The sequence below is a fragment of the Xenopus laevis genome, chromosome 4S, assembly GCF_017654675.1.
Source record: "Xenopus laevis strain J_2021 chromosome 4S, Xenopus_laevis_v10.1, whole genome shotgun sequence".
Lineage (NCBI taxonomy): Eukaryota > Metazoa > Chordata > Amphibia > Anura > Pipidae > Xenopus > Xenopus laevis.
In genome coordinates, this window is record NC_054378.1 from 132,026,753 (window position 1) to 132,053,383 (window position 26,631).

Genomic DNA, 26,631 nt, shown 5'->3' on the forward strand with positions numbered 1-26,631 from the left:
TGGGGATTTGCCCCAATTTATTCTGTAAACCCATTGACATAGTTTTGAAATACCGCAGACCCCCCCCCCCACCTCTGTGTTTTACTGGGAAAATGGGACCTAATTAAACACAGAGTGTTAATTCTCTTACACTGGAACAATAGAGAGATCTCACTGTCATACCCGGTCATTTACTGACTCCCAACTCTCTTCTCTCCACAGTTTTCTCAGCTGATTTCTGCCTGTAAGCTCCTGGGACCAGAGAAATTTCCATTGATTGAGCAAACGTATTATCCCAACCACAAGGAAATGGTGAGTCTCAACAACTCCCTCCTTCTGCTCCCCCTGATCTAATGGAGAATACTCAGCTTCTCCCCCATCTGCAGTCACTCGCTAACCCTTCCTCCGTTATACAGGGAACTCATGTATTATAAGGGATAATGTACCCCCTACTGTAAATGATAAGGATATTAGAAGTCACTGAGGGGTTGTTCTGTGACCATATAAAGGCACAAGGCTGCAGGCTGAGTTATACAGGGAACTCTGAGTATCACTCATGTATTATAAGGGATAATGTACCCCCTACTGTAAATGATAAGGATATGAGAAGTCACTGAGGGGTTGTTCTGTGACCATATAAAGACACAAGGCTGCAGGCTGAGTTATACAGGGAACTCTGAGTATCACTCATGTATTATAAGGGATAATGTACCCCCTACTGTAAATGATAAGGATATGAGAAGTCACTGAGGGGTTGTTCTGTGACCATATAAAGGCACAAGGCTGCAGGCTGAGTTATACAGGGAACTCTGAGTATCACTCATGTATTATAAGGGATAATGTACCCCCTACTGTAAATGATAAGGATATTAGAAGTCACTGAGGGGTTGTTCTGTGACCATATAAAGGCACAAGGCTGCAGGCTGAGTTATACAGGGAACTCTGAGTATCACTCATGTATTATAAGGGATAATGTACCCCCTACTGTAAATGATAAGGATATTAGAAGTCACTGAGGGGTTGTTCTGTGACCATATAAAGGCACAAGGCTGCGGGCTGGGTTATACAGGGAACTCTGAGTATCACTCATGTATTATAAGGGATAATGTACCCCCTACTGTAAGTGATAAGGATATTAGAAGTCATTGAGGGGTTGTTCTGTGACCATATAAAGACACAAGGCTGCAGGCTGAGTTATACAGGGAACTCTGAGTATCACTCATGTATTATAAGGGATAATGTACCCCCTACTGTAAATGATAAGGATATTAGAAGTCACCGAGGGGTTGTTCTGTGACCATATAAAGGCACAAGGCTGCAGGCTGAGTTATACAGGGAACTCTGAGTATCACTCATGTATTATAAGGGATAATGTACCCCCTACTGTAAATGATAAGGATATTAGAAGTCACTGAGGGGTTGTTCTGTGACCATATAAAGGCACAAGGCACAAGGCTGAGTTATACAGGGAACTCTGAGTATCACTCATGTATTATAAGGGATAATGTACCCCCTACTGTAAATGATAAGGATATTAGAAGTCACTGAGGGGTTGTTCTGTGACCATATAAAGGCACAAGGCTGCAGGCTGAGTTATACAGGGAACTCTGAGTATCACTCATGTATTATAAGGGATAATGTACCCCCTACTGTAAATGATAAGGATATTAGAAGTCACTGAGGGGTTGTTCTGTGACCATATAAAGACACAAGGCTGCAGGCTGAGTTATACAGGGAACTCTGAGTATCACTCATGTATTATAAGGGATAATGTACCCCCTACTGTAAATGATAAGGATATTAGAAGTCACTGAGGGGTTGTTCTGTGACCATATAAAGGCACAAGGCTGCAGGCTGAGTTATACAGGGAACTCTGAGTATCACTCATGTATTATAAGGGATAATGTACCCCCTACTGTAAATGATAAGGATATTAGAAGTCACTGAGGGGTTGTTCTGTGACCATATAAAGACACAAGGCTGCAGGCTGAGTTATACAGGGAACTCTGAGTATCACTCATGTATTATAAGGGATAATGTACCCCCTACTGTAAATGATAAGGATATTAGAAGTCACTGGGGGGTTGTTCTGTGACCATATAAAGGCACAAGGCTGCAGGCTGAGTTATACAGGGAACTCTGAGTATCACTCATGTATTATAAGGGATAATGTACCCCCTACTGTAAATGATAAGGATATTAGAAGTCACTGAGGGGTTGTTCTGTGACCATATAAAGGCACAAGGCTGCAGGCTGAGTTATACAGGGAACTCTGAGTATCACTCATGTATTATAAGGGATAATGTACCCCCTACTGTAAATGATAAGGATATTAGAAGTCACTGGGGGGTTGTTCTGTGACCATATAAAGTCACTTTACACTAATGCCAAGGGAATTATTGTTTTACCCTTTAGTTCCCTTTTCTGCAATAAGTTATAGCCAATTAAGGCATTGCATATTTTTCCTTATGTCCCACTAAATTTGGGGTTGTGTTTTCCTGTTGTAATGGGAATATAAATCTATATGAGTAGGGGGGGTGCAGATGAATTTGTAACACAAGTGTTTGTTTCAGAGCAAAATTCACAGGTTATTCTGTATTTTAATTGGACTTTATATGAACAGATAAATAGTCTATGAAAACACAGCAAAGTATTTAAGAGTTGGGAAGAATAATACAAAAGGGGAATACAAAGAGTTAAACATAGGTACAAGTGTTAGTGTGTCGCACTGGGGGTTTGATACAAATTCTGTACAGTAGGATGGGGGGGGGGACTATTGGTTGTGTAGTAGTAGTTGGGGTTGAGTAACCACCTGGTGAGTAGAATAAAGGGGATTAAGAATAAACCCAATCAATACGTTATTAGGAAGGAACAAACTCGGTACTTTGATGATCCCATGATCCCCTGAGTCTCATTGAGAGAAGCCCCAGCAGCATCATGGGGGGGGGGGGTGTCCCGGGGCCACATCACCTCATTGGGATTATTCGGCAGTTTCCATGGAGTTGTCACATGTCTCACACTGAGAGCAAACTTGCACCTTCTGGGCAACAACAGGGTCACTGTATAGATGTCACCCCTATGGCTCCACAGCACCCTGTGTTACTGGCCACCTATTATATTATTATTTATACACTTACAGTGTCCTACTGACTGCTCACTACATTCTTTTTCCTTTTCCTTTATTTGCCTTATTTTCTTGGCAGATTGCTGGTTCCTAACATTCACATCAGTTCTGAAAACATTTTAATGGACTTGTTTCTGATTGGTTTAGGTTTGTGTGCTGCTTCTTTTGCTTTGCCTTAATCATGTGTACTGTTCTTTTAAGTCTTGTTGTGTACCTTTCTCCTTGGCCCAGTTCTCATTGGGATTACCTTGGTTTTATTGTCTTATTCCTCATGACCTTGTCTTGGCATCATATTCAGTTCTTCTTGGCCAGTTGTTCTTGGGATAGTGTGTTATTTTTTCATGACATTTCCTTGGTTTTGTTTACTGTTCCTCTTGACCTTGCCTTAATCTCATGTAGGCTCTTCTCTTAGTTTTGTTGTGGTCTTGTGTACTTTTATCTGTAAGTTTGTCTTGATCTTCCGTGTACTGTTCTTCTAAGTCTTGTTGTGATCTTGTGTACTATTCTTCTCTATTCTCCCCAACCCAGTCCTTCTTGGGATTGCCTTGGTTTTCTGTACTGTTTACCTTGGCCATGTCTTGTATTTAGCTCTTTTTGGCCTTGTCTTGGCATTGTATATAGTTCTACTTCGCCTTGCCTTGCCTTTGTATATAATTCTACTTGGCCTTGTCTTGGCATTGTATATAGTTCTTTTTGGCCTTGTCTTAGCATTGTATATAGTTCTACTTGGTCTTGTCTTGGCTTTGTATATAATTCTACTTGGCCTTGTCTTGGCTTTGTATATAGTTCTACTTGGCCTTGTCTTGGCTTTTTATATAATTCTACTTGGCCTTGTCTTGGCTTTGTATATAGTTCTACTTGGCCTTGTCTTGGCTTTGTATATAGTTCTACTTGGCCTTGTCTTGGCTTTGTATATAGTTCTACTTGGCCTTGTCTTGGCTTTGTATATAGTTCTACTTGGCCTTGTCTTGGCTTTGTATATAGTTCTACTTGGCCTTGTCTTGGCCTTGTATTTAGTTCTACTTGGCCTTGTCTTGGCATTGTATTTAGTTCTTCTTGGCCTTGTCTTGGCTTTGTATATAGTTCTACTTGGCCTTGTCTTGGCTTTGTATATAGTTCTACTTGGCCTTGTCTTGGCTTTGTATATAGTTCTACTTGGCCTTGTCTTGGCCTTGTATACAGTTTTTCTTTGTCTTACCTTAATTTTGTGTACTGTCGTTATTGGTCTTTCATTGGTCTTGTGTACAGTTCTTTTTCAGTGGTGATGCAAAACCTTTGCGTCTATTCGGGTGGTGCTCAATCTGGAAACCTTGCTGCAAACCTTGTTTTCAGTAATTCATAAATAGTAGAAAATCAGATGGCAGACACTCTGGCACAAAACTTGTCGTTTATTGAGATCCACACACGACGTTTCGGAGGTACAACCTCTTTTCTCTCTTAGGTGTAACCCAGTTCACAGGTATATAAAGTTGCTCTGGAGGAATCCTCCTCCTTTCCAATTCAGTGACATCACAACGTGTGTATACAAGCAAACATATATCAGTAAGTGATACTGTGTACAATATTGCATAATTATAATACCTGTGTAGTGACAAGTAGTGTTTATCATTAGTGACAAAACAGTAGGGATAAAAGTGAATTGTCCATAAAATCAATGCATTTGCGTGACTTTTTCTATTTCTTTTTATTGTGAAAAAAGTAGAAGGAACCAAATGAATTTACTAAATTCTCACCACTAGGGGTCAATACAAGTCACTATAAATCCAAATTATTTAAAGAAAAAAGGCATCACTAAGTCAGGAAAAAACATGTGTAGTTCAAATGTTCATTTAAACCCATAGGGGCCATGGGGTTTAATTTATCAATCCACATTATTTCTTTATGCAATAATATGTGATTATAATCCCCTCCTCTAGGGGGGTATCCTCACTAATTGTAGAACTAACCATCTCAATTGATCGCTCTTATGGCCCTGCATTCGAAAATGCCTGATAACTGGGGTGACATATTTCTTTTTCTCCAAATCACAATTGGTGATTGTCCTTTTCGCCCACATTCCTTGATTCTTTAATGAAAGTGGATCTGCTGCAGCCCAAAATCAGACAACCAACATTGTTCGTTAATCTGAGCGTTGGTACGTTCCCATCCTATCCTGTGGATGCTGCAATAGCATCATTAAAGGGGATAGATTTAATCACCCCTCTAAGGGAAATAACATCAAATTGCATGATTTTGCCGCTTGCACTACCTCAGGGCTCATCTAAATGCTGAAATGCCCCTGCGGAAAAGCCTACGTGGCTAAAACTAAGCGTGACGTCAGAATGAGGATAGGGGAGCACTAGTGATGTGCGGGCCAACCTGAGGCCTGCGGAACCCGCGGCTTTACCCTCGGGTCGGGCGGGTTCGGGCTGACCCCTGGACAAAATGCGCGGGTCGTGGGCGGGTCGAGCCCTTCTCCTGCTCTCCCCATCCGCTACCTAGTACTGCCAGCTTTCGGCAACGGAATATATAGACTTCCGCCTGTCCCCTTTTGTGACGTCACTGCGGGGCGGGTCAGGCCTATAAATAAAGGGGAGCAGCGGGCCCGGGTCGGGTGCGGGTAGGGAGCGGACGGGTTAGGGTTGGGTGTGGGTCGAGAAATTCTTGAGAAAGAGAAATATGTCACCCCAGTTATCAGGCATTTTCGAATGCAGGGCCATAACAGAGATCAATTGAGATGGTTAGTTCTACAATTAGTGAGGATACCCCCCTAGAGGAGGGGATTATAATCGCATATTATTGCATAAGGAAATAATGTGGATTGATAAATTAAACCCCATGGCCCCTATGGGTTTAAAGGAACATTTGAACTACACATGTTTTTTTTTCTGACTTAGTGATGCCTTTTTCCTTTAAGTAATTTGGATTTATAGTGACTTGTATTGACCCCTAGTGGTGAGAATTTAGTAAATTCATTTGGTTCCTTCTACTTTTTTCACAGCAAAAAGAAAAAGAGAAAGTCACGCAAATGCATTGATTTTATGGACAATTCACTTTTATTCCTACTGTTTTGTCACTAATGATAAACACTACTTGTCACTACACAGGTATTATAATTATGCAATATTGTACACAGTATCACTTACTGATATATGTTTGCTTGTATACACACGTTGTGATGTCACTGAATTGGAAAGGAGGAGGATTCCTCCAGAGCAACTTTATATACCTGTGAACTGGGTTACACCTAAGAGAGAAAAGAGGTTGTACCTCCGAAACGTCGTGTGTGGATCTCAATAAACGACAAGTTTTGTGCCAGAGTGTCTGCCATCTGATTTTCTACTATTTATACAGTTCTTTTTGGTCTTAAAACCAATCAGCTTTGTCATTCGGTCATCTTGCTTCTGACTTACTCTCACATTTAGAAGCCCCTCCAGTCAATGACTTCGATTTGAAACCCCTGTTGCAACACCAAGAACAAGATGACTATAAAATTATTTATTTACAGATTATAAAATAAAAGATTCAAAATTTCTCTAATTAGAAAGAACTTCAATGCAGTTCTAATAATGGTTCAACCTCGAAGACAAGTTATTAATAATTCGCTATTTATTGCAACTGAATTGGGCTACGGGGGCTGCTGGGACTTGGCTCACGTGAGTGTGTGTTCTTTGCACTCAGTGGGGCAAATTCACTAAGATTCGTAGTTGCGCCAGACGTAACTTTGCCGCACTTCACCGCACTTCGCCAGGCGTAGTTTCGCCAGCGCTTCGCAAATTCACTAGTAGCGTAAGGTTGTGAAGTCGGGCTAGCGTTGATTCGCTAAATGAAGCGAAGTTACACTAGCGATGGTTAATTTGCATACGGCGCCAAATTCAAATTTCAATGGAGGAATATGTATCATCACTACACAAGCCTGGGAAACCTTCAAAATATCACATAAAATTGTTATTTTGCCCTACACGTGTGCCCACAGTCTAGGTAAGTTGCCATGAGTCAGGAAATGTAGGGGGGAAGGAGGGGAGCCCCAAAAAATGTTTTCATCTTTTTCAGCCTATCACCCATAATATAGAAAACACGCAAGCGTTTTTGAAGAAATCCCTATCTACTCTATTGCACTTCGCCTGGTCTGAGGTGGTGAAAAAAGTCTAGCATAAAAGGTAGCGTGCAGTAAAATGTGCGCGTTAGTGAATTTGCGTAGTTACGTCCGTTGGCAACTTCACCAGGCGTAAGGGTGCGAAGTAACACTAGCGAAGTTACGCCAGCGTCCGCTAGCGTTAGGCGCTTCGGCGCATAGTGAAAAATGGCCAACGCTAGCGAATTGACACTAGCGTTAGGCGCTTCGGCGCATAGTGAATTTGCCCCAGTGTGTTATTAAAGGACAAGTTAAGTTTCCCACTCAGAGTTATGAATATGCGGCTTGGGATCAGGAGGTGTGTGTGTAAAGTTCATCGTCTCTTCGTGCAGGAGTCGGAGTCAAGTTATGATTGTCACTTAAATCTAATCCATGGCTTGGGGGAACCTTTGTCTAGAAGTGTATGAGATGTCTCGATTGTCTCTCTATACGCAGGAACTGCGCCAGAGTCAGTTATTTAAGAAATAGGTCAGGATTTTTCTAAATATGAATTTTCCTATTTGCAATAATTCCCATTTAAAGGCAGTCGTTCTATTACCCATAGACATAACATGATTCGGTGCCTCTAATACATAGAAGTGAGTGTGAGACTTTCTCATGTAAGTCTGTCTGTTGAGTGACTGCTAGACAAGATCTATATATACTGTATATATATAAATATATGGTATAAAACATCAATTGCTTTTCATAATTGTTACACAAATATACAAATGAAAATGATCTTTTAGTATGTTATACAATGGCCACTTCTAAACAGCTTTTCAAGAGGTCTTCATTTTTTTGTTTTTGAATCATTTCCAGCGTTTCAAATGGGGGTCACTGACCCCATCTAAAAACAAAGGCTCTGTAAGGCTACTTTTTATTGCTCGTCTTTCTATTCAGGCCTCTCCTATTCATATTCCAGTCTCTTATGTAAATCAATGCGTGGTTGCTAGGGGAATTCGGACCCTAGCAACCAGACAGCTGAAATTGCAAATTGCAGAGCTGCTGAATGAAAAGCAAAATTACTCAAAAACCACAAATATTAAAAAATGAAAACCAATTGCAAATTGACTCAGAATTTCCCTCTCTACATCATACTGACAGTTAATTTAAAGAGACACACCCCTTTATTGGAATAGCAGAAAGTAACAGCTATAGGGAACGCTCTACATTTCAATGGGAATTGAAAAACGTCTCTGTAATGGGGGTGAAAGCAGTTGGATTTTGTATCACCTGCACCCCGAAAACCCTTATCAGCCCCCCGAGTGGATCAGAATCCTTCCAATACAGTCTCTATCTAACAATTCCCTATGGATCTCAGTTCCCAGGGGGAAGGTTTTGGTAGAGAACACGAGCCGTGGGATCAGTGGGGTGACTATGGGTCACTGATATCAATGAGTTCCTTGTCGGTTGGAGGGCCCCCGCGGTACCAAGTGCAGGAGCCGTCGCTGCGCATAATACAGGCGTAATTCCTCGCTTGTTGCCCGTACAGCCTCCTTTCTATCAGCCAGTCTGTCCACAGACACTGGTTTGGGGCCTGGAGGGAACACGGCACCGTGTAGCAGGTCGTTATCTGCACAGAACAGAGAAATTACTCACATTTGGGGGATTGTTACTCCCCAGTACTCAATGACAGTTCCCTGGCCGTTACTAAGTGAGTAGGTCAGTGAGTAGGTCAGTGCTGCTGGCGCAGTCTAGTAATAATACTCAGCACAACTCACTTTACATTCACAGCCCATCTGAAATCTCTGGTTGAGACTCTTCTTCTGGGAGAAGGACAGGTCGTCCCACGGCTCAATCAGGTTGCAGAGCTGGATATAAACCTTGTTATCTGCGGAAATCTGCCCTACGAATAAAGGGGAAATAGCCTGAAAAACACTAAGCAATGGAGCGTCTGCTGCTTGTTGCACAATGATGGGAGTTGTAGTTTGCCAACCAACCAAGCCTTTTGGTACTGGTGTAGTCTGATACACTAAGGGGCAGGTAGCCATGTATTTGGATATTCAGGTATAGGATCCGTTATACGGAAACACATTATAGCCCACGATTATGGAGAGGCTGTCTCCCGTTAACTCCAAGATCATCAAATAATTCAGATTTTAAAAGCTGATTTCGGTGTAATAATAAAACAGTAACTTGATCCCAACTAAGATATAATTAATCCTTATTGGAAGCAGATCCAGTTTATTGGCTTTATTTAATGATTTTTTAATAGATTTAAGGGAAAGGCCACACTGGGCGGTTTTTTTAGCCAATCACCCCTTCGTTTTCCGAAATCACCCGAAGTTTCCTCATGAGGCAACTTCGGGTGACTTCGGAAAATGAACCGCCGCGTGTGATTAGCGAAGGTGTTTTTTCATTTTAGCCAGCGCAGAGTGAGGGAAGGCATTTGGGGATATTGGTCGCCGCAAAGATGAGGCATTTAGTCGCCAAAATCTCCCCAAAACACCCAGTGTGGCCTTACCCTAAGGCCCCCATACACGGGCCAATAAAAGCCGCAGACAGACCGAGTCGGCAGCTTATTGGCCTGTGTGGGGCCATCCGACGGGCATCTTTTTGTTTATATGATTTTCTAGTAGACTTAAGGTTTGAAGATCTAAATTACATAAAGTTCCGTTATCCGGAAAACCCCAGGTCCTGAGCATTCTGGATAACAGGTCCCACACCTGTATAGTTGTCTTTATCCAACTGACTAGGGGTGATTGGTGAAAGCCAGGGTTGTAGGAGTGGCACCAGATCTAAAGGTACATACGGATTCATTATTTAAAGTAAAGAAGATGAAATAATATATAATCCAAATTTTTATTTCCTTTTTCTTTGTAATAATAAAACAGAACCTTGTACAGGTATGAGATGTGGCATCCGGAAACCCGTTATCCAGAAGGCTCGGAATTATGGAAAGGCCGTCTCCCATAGACTCTATTATATCCAAATGAGCCAAATGTTTAAAAAATGATTTCCTTTTTCTGTGTAATAATAAAACAGTCGCTTGTACTTGATCCCAACTAAGATATAATTAATCCTTATTGGAGGCAAAACCAGCCTATTGGGTTTATTTCATGTTTATATGATTTTCTTGTAGACTTAAAATATGAAGATCCAAATTATGGAAAGATCCATTATCCAGAAAACCCCAGCATTCTGAATACCGGGTCCCATACCAATATATAATGGACTAGGGACAATTAGCAAGAGATTCATTTTTGTTTTGCCCCGTCCCCATAGGGCCATGGGATGTTGCTTACACACAGGTGATTGGCCAAAGCCAGGTTTGTAGGAGTGGCACCAGATCTAAAGGTACATATGGATTCAGGATTTAAAGTGATGATGATGAAGATGAAGATGGTTGGCTGCCATACTGTATTTACCAGTTAGGAGATACTGTTTCTTGTTGTTGGCTTCAAGTTTGACGCCGCAGAGGGAGGAGTCAAGGGGCGTGTACACGTACTGAATGTCTTTTATCTTCTCAAAGCCTTTGAACATCTGCAATGAAAGAGAAGATCTCACGTGGGACACAAGTGCAGCTCACACTCATATACGAGCAGCACAAATGGCAAGAAATGGACTTTGTTCTTCGCCGGCCATTGCACCATCATCACCATCATCTCAGTCATGCCGTGTAGAGCAAGTCCGTCATTCACTGCTCCTTCACCCCACTGCTCATTGCTCCACTCCCACTGCTCCACTCCCACTGCTCCACTCCCACTGCTCCATTCTCACTGCTCCACTCCCACTGCTCCACTCTCACTGCTCCACTCTCACTGCTCCACTCCCACTGCTCCACTCCCACTGCTCCACTCCCACTGCTCCACTCCCACTGCTCCATTCTCACTGCTCCACTCCCACTGCTCCACTCCCACTGCTCCACTCTCACTGCTCCACTCCCACTGCTCCACTCTCACTGCTCCACTCCCACTGCTCCACTCCCACTGCTCCACTCTCACTGCTCCACTCTCACTGCTCCACTCCCACTGCTCTACTCCCACTGCTCCACTCCCACTGCTCCACTCTCACTGCTCCACTCTCACTGCTCCACTCTCACTGCTCCACTCCCACTGCTCCATTCTCACTGCTCCACTCCCACTGCTCCACTCCCACTGCTCCACTCTCACTGCTCCACTCCCACTGCTCCACTCTCACTGCTCCACTCCCACTGCTCCACTCCCACTGCTCCACTCTCACTGCTCCACTCCCACTGCTCCACTCTCACTGCTCCACTCCCACTGCTCCACTCCCACTGCTCCACTCCCACTGCTCCACTCTCACTGCTCCACTCCCACTGCTCCACTCTCACTGCTCCACTCTCACTGCTCCACTCTCACTGCTCCACTCCCACTGCTCCATTCTCACTGCTCCACTCCCACTGCTCCACTCCCACTGCTCCACTCCCACTGCTCCACTCCCACTGCTCCACTCCCACTGCTCCACTCTCACTGCTCCACTCTCACTGCTCCACTCCCACTGCTCCATTCTCACTGCTCCACTCCCACTGCTCCACTCCCACTGCTCCACTCCCACTGCTCCACTCTCACTGCTCCACTCCCACTGCTCCATTCTCACTGCTCCACTCCCACTGCTCCACTCCCACTGCTCCACTCTCACTGCTCCACTCCCACTGCTCCACTCCCACTGCTCCATTCTCACTGCTCCACTCCCATTGCTCCATTCTCACTGCTCCACTCCCACTGCTCCACTCCCACTGCTCCACTCTCACTGCTCCACTCCCACTCCTCCACTCTCACTGTAACACTCTCACTGTAACAAGTGCTTTTGGCTATGATACGCGAAACCACTATATGCTCTGGGGGCATTCTATATAGAACTGGCACTGGATTCTATCCAGTTTACAATGTCAGTCATCTGGTTGCTAGGGTCCTGATTCCCCTAGCAACCATGCACTGATGTGAATAAGAGACTGGAATATGAATAGGAGAGGCATGAATAGAAAGATGAGGAATAAAAAGTAGCAATAACAATAGATTTGTAGCCTTTCAGAGCATTTGTTTTTTACATGGGGTCGGTGACCCGTAGTTGAAAGCTGGAAAGAGTCAAAAGAAGAAGGCAAACAATTCAAAAACTATAAAAAATAAATAATGAAGACCAATTGAAAAGTTGCTTATAACATACTAACTGAAAGGTGAACCGCTCCTTTAATGATCAGATTCATGTAACAGAAAACCTTTAATTGAAGTTTGAGAGGAAAGTAAATGTTTGTGGGTGGGAGAGAGTGGGGAGATGATGTGAGACCCCCAAATCAACAGCGGCACTTGGTGAGAGTGGGACGAGATTCCCAGAGACATAAATGTGATAATGTGATAATGTGATACCTTGATCAGTTTAATCTCATACTGGATCAGTTTGATGGAGTTGAATTGCTCAGCACTCGGAGCCACAATCACCTTTTCACTCGAAATCTTTGCCCGAATCACTAGAAAAAACAGAATTATAGGTCATGTGACGAGGGAAGGACTAATACTTGTTACTTACGTATCAAAACAATGTGTAACTAGAAATAACTAGAACTTGTAACTGTAACTGATAATGTGGATTATTTATTATTATTGGATCTTTCCCAGCGGCAAATAGAGAAGGTTCTGAGCAGCCTCCATCTCCTGAGCCAACGAATTCTGTGCCATTAACTTATTATCCCTGACGTTTATTCACTGAAATGTGATGCCCAGAAACTTACACTCACTTCTGTACATTTCTTTTATTATTCCTCTGCCCATTTCTACCCGAACAAACTGGAACTGAACTGAACACGGAACTGAGTCTGTCTCTAGATTTCTCTTAATTCTCTTTAATCTCTTCACTCCTTTCTACTGCAGCACAGCCTGGGATTGGTTACACTGGAGATAAGGGGATATGATCACTATATATAAATATATAAGGGGGATATGATCACTATATATAAATATATAAGGGGGATATGATCACTATATATAAATATATAAGGGGGATAGGATCACTATATATAAATATATAAGGGGATATGATTACTATATATAAATATATAAGGGGATATGATCACTATATATAAATATATAAGGGGATACGATCACTATATATAAATATATAAGGGGGATATGATCACTATATATAAATATATAAGGGGGATATGATCACTATATATAAATATATAAGGGGATATGATCACTATATATAAATATATAAGGGGATATGATCACTATATATAAATATATAAGGGATACGATCACTATATATAAATATATAAGGGGGATATGATCACTATATATAAATATATAGGGGATATGATCACTATATATAAATATATAAGGGGGATATGATCACTATATATAAGGGGATATGATCACTATATATAAATATATAAGGGGGATATGATCACTATAAATAAATAATATAAGGGGATATGATCACTATATATAAATATATAAGGGGGATATGATCACTATATATAAATATATAAGGGGATATGATCACTATATATAAATATATAAGGGGGATATGATCACTATATATAAATATATAAGGGGGATAGGATCACTATATATAAATATATAAGGGGATATGATTACTATATATAAATATATAAGGGGATATGATCACTATATATAAATATATAAGGGGATACGATCACTATATATAAATATATAAGGGGGATATGATCACTATATATAAATATATAAGGGGATATGATCACTATATATAAATATATAAGGGGGATATGATCACTATATATAAGGGGATATGATCACTATATATAAATATATAAGGGGGATATGATCACTATAAATAAATATATAAGGGGATATGATCACTATATATAAATATATAAGGGGGATATGATCACTATATATAAATATATAAGGGGATATGATCACTATATATAAATATATAAGGGGATATGATCACTATATATAAATATATAAGGGGATATGATCACTATATATAAATATATAAGGGGATATGATCACTATATATAAATATATAAGGGGATATGATCACTATATATAAATATATAAGGGGATATGATCACTATATATAAATATATAAGGGGATATGATCACTATATATAAATATATATGGGGGATATGCAAATTAAGGGTGGGAAGGGGAAAACATTTTTACTTGTTTTGTGACAGAAAGTCACGCGATTTCCCTCCCTACCCCTAATTTGCATATGCAAATTAGGATTTGGTTCGGCCGGGCAGAAGGATTCGGCTGAATCTGAATCCTGGCTGAATCCCAAACCAAATCCTGGATTCGGTGCATCCCTAATATCTATATATTTTTATAGTTGAAATACATTTGGTGCTTATTGGGGGGGGCAGTGAGACACAATTAAGATATAAAGGGGGAATATTACTGGTTGATACAGACTGTCCCATGATCCCATTGGAGGTGTGACTGTGGGGGTCCCTCTGTTTTACCCCCGTTTCTGGTTTGTGTGCCCCTCAGTGGGTCAGTAAGTAACTGTAGATGTTGGGAAAGAATCAGTGGACGAGACAAGAGGTGACTGACAGGGAAAGACAAAGGGGAGCAACACTGATCCCCTAAATAAAAGTCACCATGAAAAGTGATTGGCTCAGGCCTGATTTTTCTGCTTGTTCCTCCTGGGGGGGTTGAACGTGAATTCTCAGCCTGGGGAATGCGACAGTTACTTGGTAGTTGGGGCCAAGGGGAAAAGTACTGAGACACGAGGGATGGAGCTCACATTTTACTCAGTGGAGGCAGCGCATGGGCAGAGTGGAGCACATTGTACTGAGAGGAACATGGAGCAGTATTGCAGAATCCAGAGACCCCCATGAGTCCTCTTCTCTGATCTTTGTAGCCTCATGGGAGGTTGAGCTTGCACTCTTCTCTGATCTTTGCAGCCTCATGGGAGGTTGAGCTTGCACTCTTCTCTGATCTTTGCAGTCTCATGGGAGGTTGAGCTTGCACTCTTCTCTGATCTTTGCAGCCTCATGGGAGGATGAGCTTGCACTCTTCTCTCTGATCTTTGCAGCTTCATGGGAGGTTGAGCTTGCACTCTTTTCTCTGATCTTTGCAGCCTCATGGCCATGGGAGGTTGAGCTTGCACTCTTTTCTCTGATCTTTGCAGCTTCATGGGAGGTTGAGCTTGCACTCTTCTCTCTGATCTTTGCAGCATCATGGGAGGTTGAGCTTGCACTCTTCTCTCTGATCTTTGCAGCTTCATGGGAGGTTGAGCTTGCAGTCTTCTCTGATCTTTACAGCTTTATGGGAGGATGAGCTTGCACTCTTCTCTGATCTTTCCAGCCTCATGGGAGGTTGAGCTTGCACTCTTTTCTCTGATCTTTGCAGCCTCATGGGAGGTTGAGCTTGCACTCTTCTCTGATCTTTGCAGCCTCATGGGAGGTTGAGCTTGCACTCTTCTCTGATCTTTGCAGCCTCATGGGAGGTTGAGCTTGCACTCTTCTCTGATCTTTGCAGCCTAATGGGAGGATGAGCTTGCACTCTTTTCTCTGATCTTTGCAGCCTCATGGGAGGTTGAGCTTGCACTCTTCTCTCTGATCTTTGCAGCTTCATGGGAGGTTGAGCTTGCACTCTTTTCTCTGATCTTTGCAGCCTCATGGGAGGTTGAGCTTGCACTCTTTTCTCTGATCTTTGCAGCTTCATGGGAGGTTGAGCTTGCACTCTTCTCTCTGATCTTTGCAGCTTCATGGGAGGTTGAGCTTGCACTCTTCTCTCTGATCTTTGCAGCTTCATGGGAGGTTGAGCTTGCATTCTTCTCTGATCTTTACAGCTTTATGGGAGGATGAGCTTGCACTCTTCTCTGATCTTTGCAGCCTCATGGGAGGTTGAGCTTGCACTCTTTTCTCTGATCTTTGCAGCCTCATGGGAGGATGAGCTTGCACTCTTTTCTCTGATCTTTGCAGCCTCATGGGAGGTTGAGCTTGCACTCTTCTCTCTGATCTTTGCAGCCTCATGGGCGGTTGAGCTTGCACTCTTCTCTCTGATCTTTGTAGCCTCATGGGAGGTTGAGCTTGCACTCTTCTCTGCTCTTTGTAGCCTCATGGGAGGTTGAGCATGCACTCTTCTCTGATCTTTGCAGCCTCATGGGAGGTTGAGCTTGCACTCTTCTCTGATCTTTGCAGCCTCATGGGAGGTTGAGCTTGCACTCTTCTCTGATCTTTGCAGCCTAATGGGAGGATGAGCTTGCACTCTTTTCTCTGATCTTTGCAGCCTCATGGGAGGTTGAGCTTGCACTCTTCTCTCTGATCTTTGCAGCTTCATGGGAGGTTGAGCTTGCACTCTTTTCTCTGATCTTTGCAGCCTCATGGGAGGTTGAGCTTGCACTCTTTTCTCTGATCTTTGCAGCTTCATGGGAGGTTGAGCTTGCACTCTTCTCTCTGATCTTTGCAGCTTCATGGGAGGTTGAGCTTGCACTCTTCTCTCTGATCTTTGCAGCTTCATGGGAGGTTGAGCTTGCATTCTTCTCTGATCTTTACAGCTTTATGGGAGGATGAGCTTGCACTCTTCTCTGATCTTTGCAGCCTCATGGGAGGTTGAGCTTGCACTCTTTTCTCTGATCTTTGCAGCCTCATGGGAGGATGAGCTTGCACTCTTTTCTCTGATCTTTGCAGCCTCATGGGAGGTTGAGCTTGCACTCTTCTCTCTGATCTTTGCAGCCTCATGGGCGGTTGAGCTTGCACTCTTCTCTCTGATCTTTGTAGCCTCATGGGAGGTTGAGCTTGCACTCTTCTCTGCTCTTTGTAGCCTCATGGGAGGTTGAGCATGCACTCTTCTCTGATCTTTGCAGCCTCATGGGAGGTTGAGCTTGCACTCTTCTCTGATCTTTGCAGCCTCATGGGAGGTTGAGCTTGCACTCTTCTCTCTGATCTTTGCAGCTTCATGGGAGGTTGAGCTTGCACTCTTCTCTCTGATCTTTGCAGCTTCATGGGAGGTTGAGCTTGCAGTCTTCTCTGATCTTTACAGCTTTATGGGAGGATGAGCTTGCACTCTTCTCTGATCTTTCCAGCCTCATGGGAGGTTGAGCTTGCACTCTTTTCTCTGATCTTTGCAGCCTCATGGGAGGATGAGCTTGCACTCTTTTCTCTGATCTTTGCAGCCTCATGGGAGGTTGAGCTTGCACTCTTTTCTCTGATCTTTGCAGCCTCATGGCCATGGGAGGTTGAGCTTGCACTCTTTTCTCTGATCTTTGCAGCCTCATGGGAGGATGAGCTTGCACTCTTTTCTCTGATCTTTGCAGCCTCATGGGAGGTTGAGCTTGCACTCTTCTCTCTGATCTTTGCAGCCTCATGGGCGGTTGAGCTTGCACTCTTCTCTCTGATCTTTGCAGCCTCATGGGCGGTTGAGCTTGCACTCTTCTCTGATCTTTGCAGCCTCATGGGAGGTTGAGCTTGCACTCTTCTCTGATCTTTGCAGCCTCATGGGAGGTTGAGCTTGCACTCTTATCTGATCTTTGCAGCCTCATGGGAGGATGAGCTTGCACTCTTCTCTCTGATCTTTGCAGCTTCATGGGAGGTTGAGCTTGCACTCTTTTCTCTGATCTTTGCAGCCTCATGGGAGGTTGAGCTTGCACTCTTTTCTCTGATCTTTGCAGCTTCATGGGAGGTTGAGCTTGCACTCTTCTCTCTGATCTTTGCAGCTTCATGGGAGGTTGAGCTTGCACTCTTCTCTCTGATCTTTGCAGCTTCATGGGAGGTTGAGCTTGCAGTCTTCTCTGATCTTTACAGCTTTATGGGAGGATGAGCTTGCACTCTTCTCTGATCTTTCCAGCCTCATGGGAGGTTGAGCTTGCACTCTTTTCTCTGATCTTTGCAGCCTCATGGGAGGATGAGCTTGCACTCTTTTCTCTGATCTTTGCAGCCTCATGGGAGGTTGAGCTTGCACTCTTTTCTCTGATCTTTGCAGCCTCATGGCCATGGGAGGTTGAGCTTGCACTCTTTTCTCTGATCTTTGCAGCTTCATGGGAGGTTGAGCTTGCACTCTTTTCTCTGATCTTTGCAGCCTCATGGGAGGATGAGCTTGCACTCTTTTCTCTGATCTTTGCAGCCTCATGGGAGGTTGAGCTTGCACTCTTCTCTCTGATCTTTGCAGCCTCATGGGCGGTTGAGCTTGCACTCTTCTCTCTGATCTTTGCAGCCTCATGGGCGGTTGAGCTTGCACTCTTCTCTCTGATCTTTGCAGCCTCATGGGAGGTTGAGCTTGCACTCAACAGGAAAGAACTTGTTAGTAAGTTGAGTGAAGAGCTGAACTAATGACAGTGACAGTTATAAAGCGCGGGGGGGGTATGGAAGTCACGTAACACTTGCTGATTACAGTATTCAACAGGAGAAATGTCATTAAAATGAATGTGAAGGGAAATGGTTGAGACAAGTTTTGGAATAAAATCCCCCGTAGAACTGTTTGTAGACTGATCAGGTACATAAATCAGAACCGGTATCACTGCAGTCCCAGTGGGAAGGTTTGTGTGAGTAGCAGAACTCTGGTTCTGTTTGATACGTGTGATCTGGATGGAGCTCAGCCCACAAGTCGCTAGTAGGAAAGACTTGGATCAGCCAGAGCTGATGATTCAGAACCAATCACTGAGCTATGGACTATAGGGGAATGTTTCCATCAAACTGGAAATGAATTGTCAGTTGTGTGTGCCAGTGTTTTATATAAAGAATGTTCAGTAAGAAATGGTGCAAATCATTGACTCCTCCCTTCAGCTGAACTGGTATTTTAACCCTGTAAGTGCTGGTGTCACCACCCCTTTATCCACTTCCCACAGGGGAGATTTACTGGATCACCCTAATGTGCCCCCTGTACCCAAAACCCACAGAACTGCGACTCTCAGCGCTTTGTAGGGAGAAATGAGAGGGAAATGTTTATTTAGTCGGCCAGTCCTTAATCAGTATGCGCCGGGCACAGTGTGGCCCAAACATATGCTAATGAGCAAATACCCACTGCCATTGCCTTCCCTCTACTTACCCTTTCCTCTCTGCACCCCCATCATGTCTGCTACTACATCTCCCAGCATGCACCTTCAGCCCCAGGCAGCCTCCAAAACTAATACCCTGAGTATCCAGAGGAAAATCTGTTCTTGGGAACATTCCCAGCTGACTATCCCAGACAGAGCAAGATCTCTAGTACCACTGGAATCCCTAGCCCATTTACTAACAGAACCAGTTCCCCAGTAGCACCATAGTCCCGAGACCATTGCCCAGACACATCTAGTTCCTCAGTATTAATATTAATTATTATTAACCCTCAAAGCACCAATATAATACAGCCCAGTCAGAACCTGTTTGTCAGAACCAGTATAATCCCCAGCCCAATGCCCAGTCAGAACCAGTATAATCCCCAGCCTATTGCCCAGTCAGAACCAGTATAATCCCCAGCCTATTGCCCAGTCAGAACCAGTTTCTCAGAACCAGTATAATTCCCAGTGCAGTGACATGAGAGAACCAGTTGACCAGTACCAACCCCAGCAGACTGGCCCAGACACAATTAGTTCATCAGTACCAGTATAATAGAAATCTATTGCATAGACAAGATCAGGTCTTCGGTACCATCTCCAGACTGATGCAGGTCCAGTTTCTCACACCATTAGAATCCCCAGCCCATTGCCCAGTCAGAACCAGTTCCCCAGTAGCAGAACCTCAGCCCATAGGTAGCAGCATAGGTGAGTTGTATCCCAGAATCGTCTGTGGTTCTGGTTCAGCAGGAAATATAAAGCAGTCAGTACAACAATTAGTTAATACTTCACAGCAGTTCAGTTTCTCCAGTGACCCAACTGGTTCATGACTCAAACTGGACTCAAACTGGACTCAAACTGGATCAGCACCGCCAGTCTTCTATTAAATGCCTTTATTGTCCACTTTAGGTCATTCCAGCTGTAAGGAATTTTAGTCTAAAGGAAACTGATGGTGCTGATCCATTTTGAACAAATCCCCACAAACAGCTATTGTATATATTTATTACTTCTGATATAAACAAAGTAAACCAATATTTCCTCATTATCTCATTATATTTCTTTTATTCTCCCTCTAGTCTGTCAACTCCTGCTGTGTTGCTGAGGTCAGTGTCCATAGCAACCAAATAGCTGTTCCTTATTTAAAACCCATCATTCCTGCTGGGAAAGAGTTAAATGCTGTGCTGTTCAGTTGCAGTTAACTCACCGATTGCCGCATCGCAGATCTGTTCCTGTGGGTGGGCAGGGGCACAAGTACAGCCCCTCGCTGACTCAGGCGCCCCAAGGGTTAAGAGGAGTGCAAGCCACAAGCTGGGCAATGAGGCTCCCATATTGGGCTCATCCAGTGGTCGATCAGTAGAGCAGCTCCCTCCCTCCTCGTCCCCCCAGAGACAATGTCCGTCTCCTGGGAAGGTCCCTCAGTCGTGCGGCTGCTCCTGCCTGATGCTCCCCGACTTCTAATTTCTGCTACACAAAAACCTTCTTTTTCTTTTGGCTGGAGCCATAGCCCCTCCCTCGGGGAGTCCAATGCACCAATCAGAAGGCAGAGTCAGGGTGCCAATCACTCCCAGCAGTGAGTCTATTCAGAGCAACACTCCTTGGCTCATCCACTAGTCTTATTGCCAGGGGCAACACTTACCCTTTGTTTAATCACATCTCAGTGACAGAATAAGAAGAACGATCTGAACTAGATATTGCTCAACTACAACTCCCACAGTTCACTTTAAGCCACATGGGCCATACCTCCCAACTGTCCCGTTTTTAGAGGGACAGTCCCTCTTTTAACAGCTCAACCTGCAGTCCCTCATTTGTACTGGAAAGTCCCGATTTTCTCTGCACTGAACGGTCAGAAAAAGAAACAAAATCTCAAACTTAATTGGCTTTTGGCAGAGAGCCCAGAACAGCCACAGTTGCAAATAAGATACTTTTGTAACAATTTTGAGATAAGCAAATAAGTAATTGTAACAATATAAGATAACAGGTCCCTTGGGGGAAGTCAGACTCACAGGTTAAAGGGCAATTCACCTTCATTAGCAAAACTGTAATAACTGAAAAAAAACACAGAAATATGTTCAAACTTTCATAACCTGTCTTGTCTTGCATCATCCCAGCATTCAATAGGGGTCACCGACCCCAGCAACTAGGGTTGCCACCTAGCCGGTATTTTACCGGCGTGGTTGGTAAAAACGATGGTCGATCCCAATGTTATTAATATGGAATAAAGATAAATATATAGGAAGGTCAGTGATCCCAATGTTATTAATAGGGAATAAAGAGAAATATATAGGAAGGTCAGTGATCCCAATGTTATTAATAGGGAATAAAGAGAAATATATAGGAAGGTCAGTGATCCCAATGTTATTAATAGGGAATAAAGATAAATATATAGGAAGGTCAGTGATCCCAATGTTATTAATAGGGAATAAAGATAAATATATAAGAAGGTCAGTGATCCCAATGTTATTAATAGGGAATAAAGATAAATATATAGGAAGGTCAGTGATCCCAATGTTATTAATAGGGAATAAAGATAAATATATAGGAAGGTCAGTGATCCCAATGTTATTAATAGGGAATAAAGATAAATATATAGGAAGGTCAGTGATCCCAATGTTATTAATAGGGAATAAAGATAAATATATAAGAAGGTCAGTGATCCCAATGTTATTAATAGGAATAAAGATAAATATATAGGAAGGTCAGTGATCCCAATGTTATTAATAGGGAATAAAGATAAATATATAGGAAGGTCAGTGATCCCAATGTTATTAATAGGGAATAAAGATAAATATATAGAAGGTCAGTGATCCCATGTTATTAATAGGAATAAAGATAAATATATAGGAAGGTCAGTGATCCCAATGTTATTAATAGGAATAAAGATAAATATATAGGAAGGTCAGTGATCCCAATGTTATTAATAGGGAATAAAGATAAATATATAGGAAGGTCAGTGATCCCAATGTTTATTAATAGGGAATAAAGATAAATATATAGGAAGGTCAGTGATCCCAATGTTATTAATAGGGAATAAAGATAAATATATAGGAAGGTCAGTGATCCCAATGTTATTAATAGGGAATAAAGATAAATATATGGGAAGGTCAGTGACTTCTAATATCCTTGTCATTTACAGTAGGGGGTACATTATCCCTTATAATACATGAGTGATACTCAGAGTTCCCTGTATAACTCAGCCTGCAGCCTTGTGCCTTTATATGGTCACAGAACAACCCCCAAGTGACTTCTAATATCCTTATCATTTACAGTAGGGGTACATTATCCCTTATAATACATGAGTGATACTCAGAGTTCCCTGTATAACTCAGCCTGCAGCCTTGTGCCTTTATATGGTCACAGAACAACCCCTCAGTGACTTCTAATATCCTTATCATTTACAGTAGGGGTACATTATCCCTTATAATACATGAGTGATACTCAGAGTTCCCTGTATAACTCAGCCTGCAGCCTTGTGCCTTTATATGGTCACAGAACAACCCCTCAGTGACTTCTAATATCCTTATCATTTACAGTAGGGGGTACATTATCCCTTATAATACATGAGTGATACTCAGAGTTCCCTGTATAACTCAGCCTGCAGCCTTGTGCCTTTATATGGTCACAGAACAACCCCTCAGTGACTTCTAATATCCTTATCATTTACAGTAGGGGGTACATTATCCCTTATAATATATGAGTGATACAAATTTGGATTTTTAGGTGGAATACAATGGTTCCTTATTACGGAGCCGTAAGAATCAGACGTAAATCAGGATTTGATACTGGCAGAAAATATAATTAGTAAATAGTAGAAAATCAGATGGCAGACACTCTGGCACAAAACTTGTCGTTTATTGGGATCCACACACGACATTTCGGAGGTACAACCTCCTTTCTCACATGTTCTCATTGGTGTAATTCCGAGCAATTGAGAAAAGAGGTTGTACCTCCGAAATGTCGTGTGTGGATCCCAATAAACGACAAGTTTTGTGCCATCTGATTTTCTACTATATATGAATTACTAAAACCAAAGGTTTGCAGCAAGGTTTCCAGATTGAGCAGCACCTGAATACACACACAGGTTTTGCATTATCACTGATAGAAAATATATTGAATCCAATTGATACTTATGATGTTTTTGTCGGATTTGCAGCTGGCGATGCCGACGTTTCCAGTCGTTGTGAAGATTGGCCACGCACACGCCGGGATGGGAAAGGTAAATAAACCTGCGGCTCCATAAAAATAATAATAATCTGCATAATCTGAAATTGGGGAAATAGTGAAGGATCCGCCATTTGTCTGACGTTACAGATTATTGGGTTTCTGCCAGTGGATCTGGGTTCATTCAGGGGCAGATTCAATACAAATGAACACAATGCAAACATGGCCGTGCAGTGAGACCTGCTATTGGGCTTTATAAGGAGCCGCACCAGGCCAGGTTAGAAAGTTAGTGATTCACCTCATGGGAGTTCCCCAAAAACATTGCACCTCAAGTGTTTTAAGAACTGGATCCTAAATAGACAACCTGTGGCTTATTTGCAATTTGCAGCATTTCCAGACTGCTGAACTTTCTGTTGTTATTCTATGGTCTCCATCTTGTCCTACTGTCTCCATCTTGTCCTACTGTCTCCATCTTGTCCTACTGTCTCCATCATGCCCATTTGTCTCCATCTTGTACTAATGTTTCCATCTTGTCTTACTGTCTCCATCTTGTCCTACTGTCTCCATCTTACTCTACCATCTCAGTCTTGCCCTACTGTCTCCCTCTTGCCCTACTGTCTTCATCTTGTCCTACTGTCTTCATCTTGTCCTACTGTCTCCATCTTGCCCTACTGTTTCCATCTTGCCCTACTGTCTCCATCTTGTCCTACTGTTTCCATCTTGTCCTACTGTCTCCATCTTACTCTACCATCTCAGTCTTGCCCTACTGTCTCCCTCTTGCCCTACTGTTTCCATCTTGTCCTACTGTTTCCATCTTGTCCTACTGTCTCCATCTTGTCCTACTGTCTCCATCTTACTCTACCATCTCAGTCTTGCCCTACTGTCTTCATCTTGTCCTACTGTCTCCATCTTGCCCTACTGTTTCCATCTTGCCCTACTGTCTCCATCTTGTCCTACTGTTTCCATCTTGTCCTACTGTCTCCATCTTACTCTACCATCTCAGTCTTCCCTACTGTCTCCCTCTTGCCCTACTGTTTCCATCTTGTCCTACTGTCTCCATCTTGTCCTACTGTCTCCATCTTGCTCTACTATCTCCATCTTGTCCTACTGTCTCCATCTTGTCCTACTATCTCCATCTTGCCCTACTGTCTCCATCTTGCCCTACTGTTTCCATCTTGTCCTACTGTCTCCATCTTGTCCTACTGTCTCCATCTTACTCTACCATCTCAGTCTTGCCCTACTGTCTCCCTCTTGCCCTACTGTTTCCATCTTGTCCTACTGTCTCCATCTTGTCCTACTGTCTCCATCTTACTCTACCATCTCAGTCTTGCCCTACTGTCTTCATCTTGTCCTACTGTCTCCATCTTGCCCTACTGTTTCCATCTTGCCCTACTGTCTCCATCTTGTCCTACTGTTTCCATCTTGTCCTACTGTCTCCATCTTACTCTACCATCTCAGTCTTCCCTACTGTCTCCCTCTTGCCCTACTGTTTCCATCTTGTCCTACTGTCTCCATCTTGTCCTACTGTCTCCATCTTGCTCTACTGTCTCCATCTTGTCCTACTGTCTCCATCTTGTCCTACTATCTCCATCTTGCCCTACTGTCTCCATCTTGCCCTACTGTTTCCATCTTGTCCTACTGTCTCCATCTTGTCCTACTGTCTCCATCTTACTCTACCATCTCAGTCTTGCCCTACTGTCTCCCTCTTGCCCTACTGTTTCCATCTTGTCCTACTGTCTCCATCTTGTCCTACTGTCTCCATCTTACTCTACCATCTCAGTCTTGCCCTACTGTCTTCATCTTGTCCTACTGTCTCCATCTTGTCCTACTGTTTCCATCTTGTCTTGTCCTACTGTCTCCATCTTACCCTACTGTCTCCATCTTGCCCTACTGTTTCCATCTTGCCCAACTGTCTCCATCTTGTCCTACTGTTTCCATCTTGCCCTACTGTCTCTGTCTTGCCTTACTGTCTCCATCTTGTCCTTCTAATCTTTGAGTGACAGCTTTCAGCTAACACTTATGATTCTACTGATACTAGTGAATGGGGGGTTGGGTGCAGGCAGCCCATGAAGTTGCTGAATTGCCATAGAAGTTGCAGGGAGTCCTTGTGTAACAGTTATAGGACAGTTCTTTACATTTGTGGGGAATGGATGGTAACGCCTGGATGATCCTGCCCCGTGTTTATCATTTAGGGGGAGCCCATTACTAATATCCTGTATTGTTGTCTGTCAATCAAATCTCAGGTGAAGGTGGAGAATCATTATGATTTCCAGGACATCGCCAGTGTTGTCGCCCTCACCCAGACTTACGCCACCACCGAGCCCTTCATCGACGCTAAATACGACGTCAGGATTCAGAAGATTGGAAGTAACTACAAGGCCTACATGTAAGTTTTGGGGTAACTCTGCCCCCCAAAAAAACTATTTTTGGTGCTCAGTGATTTTTACATGGTCCCCTGTCCACCCACTGCTGACGTCTTCTGCCCCCCGCTTCTTGCCCACAGGTAGGACAGTCCTTGCCCCCCACTGCCTACAACCGAGGGGTCTAATTCCTCTAGAGTTGTAAGGAACCCCCCCTGAAGATGCTCTTTTACCTGTGGGCCGGGGGTCTGTCTGTCTGTCTCTCCTTTCTGTTCTCTGCACTGCTGGTTCTGACTCCTGAATCGTTTCAAAAGTCAGAACCAGACAAAAGAAAGAGACAGATATACTGTGAGACCAGTGAAATGTATAATGAATGGGTACTGGAAATTAGCCCCCCAAAGTATACAAATTCGGTTTTTGGTTGTTGTTCCCCTTTAACCATGGAACATTGGTGTATTTTTCTTATTAAAATGTGTGACCAATCACATTGTCACATTTATTATGTGCCTCCCACTAATCCTCTAATCCCATTAGTAATCCTCTCCTCTCATTGGCAGGAGGACCTCCATGTCTGGGAACTGGAAGACGAGCGCAGGTTCCGCCATGTTGGAGCAAGTTGCCATGTCAGAAAGGTGAATGTTTATACATAAGTGGGGGCCATTAATATAAAAGCAGTGGGCAGTTATTTGGGAGACTGTGACACCAAGGGCCCTCCAGCCGGAGCCCCAAAACCTCTTATTCTTATTGAGATAAACCTGGTTCATTGCTCAAATGTCAGTGAGTAAAGGGGTTTGTTCCCCTTTAAATGAGCTGTTAGTCTGATGCAGAGATATTCTGAGACAATTTGCAGTTGGTTTTTATTTTTTGTGGCTCTTGTCCCATCACTGACTCTTTAACTCTTTCCTCTCTGTCCCACTGCTGGGAATACATGAAACACAAGCAAAACCCAGAAAAGGTAGAAAAGAGTTAATTATTTGTGCAAAGGGCC

The 26,631-nt window shown here is 43.1% G+C and overlaps 2 protein-coding genes across 3 annotated transcripts in view; one reads left to right on the forward strand and one right to left on the reverse strand.

Moving 5' to 3' along the window:
- The window catches only part of syn2.S (synapsin II S homeolog), an 85,204-nt gene that overhangs the window by 36,753 nt on the left and 21,820 nt on the right, over positions 1-26,631 (forward strand). For both annotated transcript variants that reach the window (XM_041591437.1, NM_001095902.1), the window contains 4 exon segments: positions 202-291; positions 23,276-23,338; positions 25,527-25,669; positions 26,201-26,275. In XM_041591437.1, the coding sequence (XP_041447371.1) occupies positions 202-291; positions 23,276-23,338; positions 25,527-25,669; positions 26,201-26,275 (371 nt within the window).
- LOC108704416 (metalloproteinase inhibitor 4) lies at positions 8,308-20,585 on the reverse strand. The gene is made up of 5 exons (XM_018240960.2): positions 20,330-20,585; positions 12,527-12,627; positions 10,568-10,682; positions 8,921-9,045; positions 8,308-8,772 (listed from the first exon to the last, which is right to left on the reverse strand). The coding sequence occupies exons 1-5, from the start codon at positions 20,451-20,453 to the stop codon at positions 8,575-8,577; spliced, it is 663 nt and encodes a 220-aa protein (XP_018096449.1). The 5' UTR covers positions 20,454-20,585; the 3' UTR covers positions 8,308-8,574.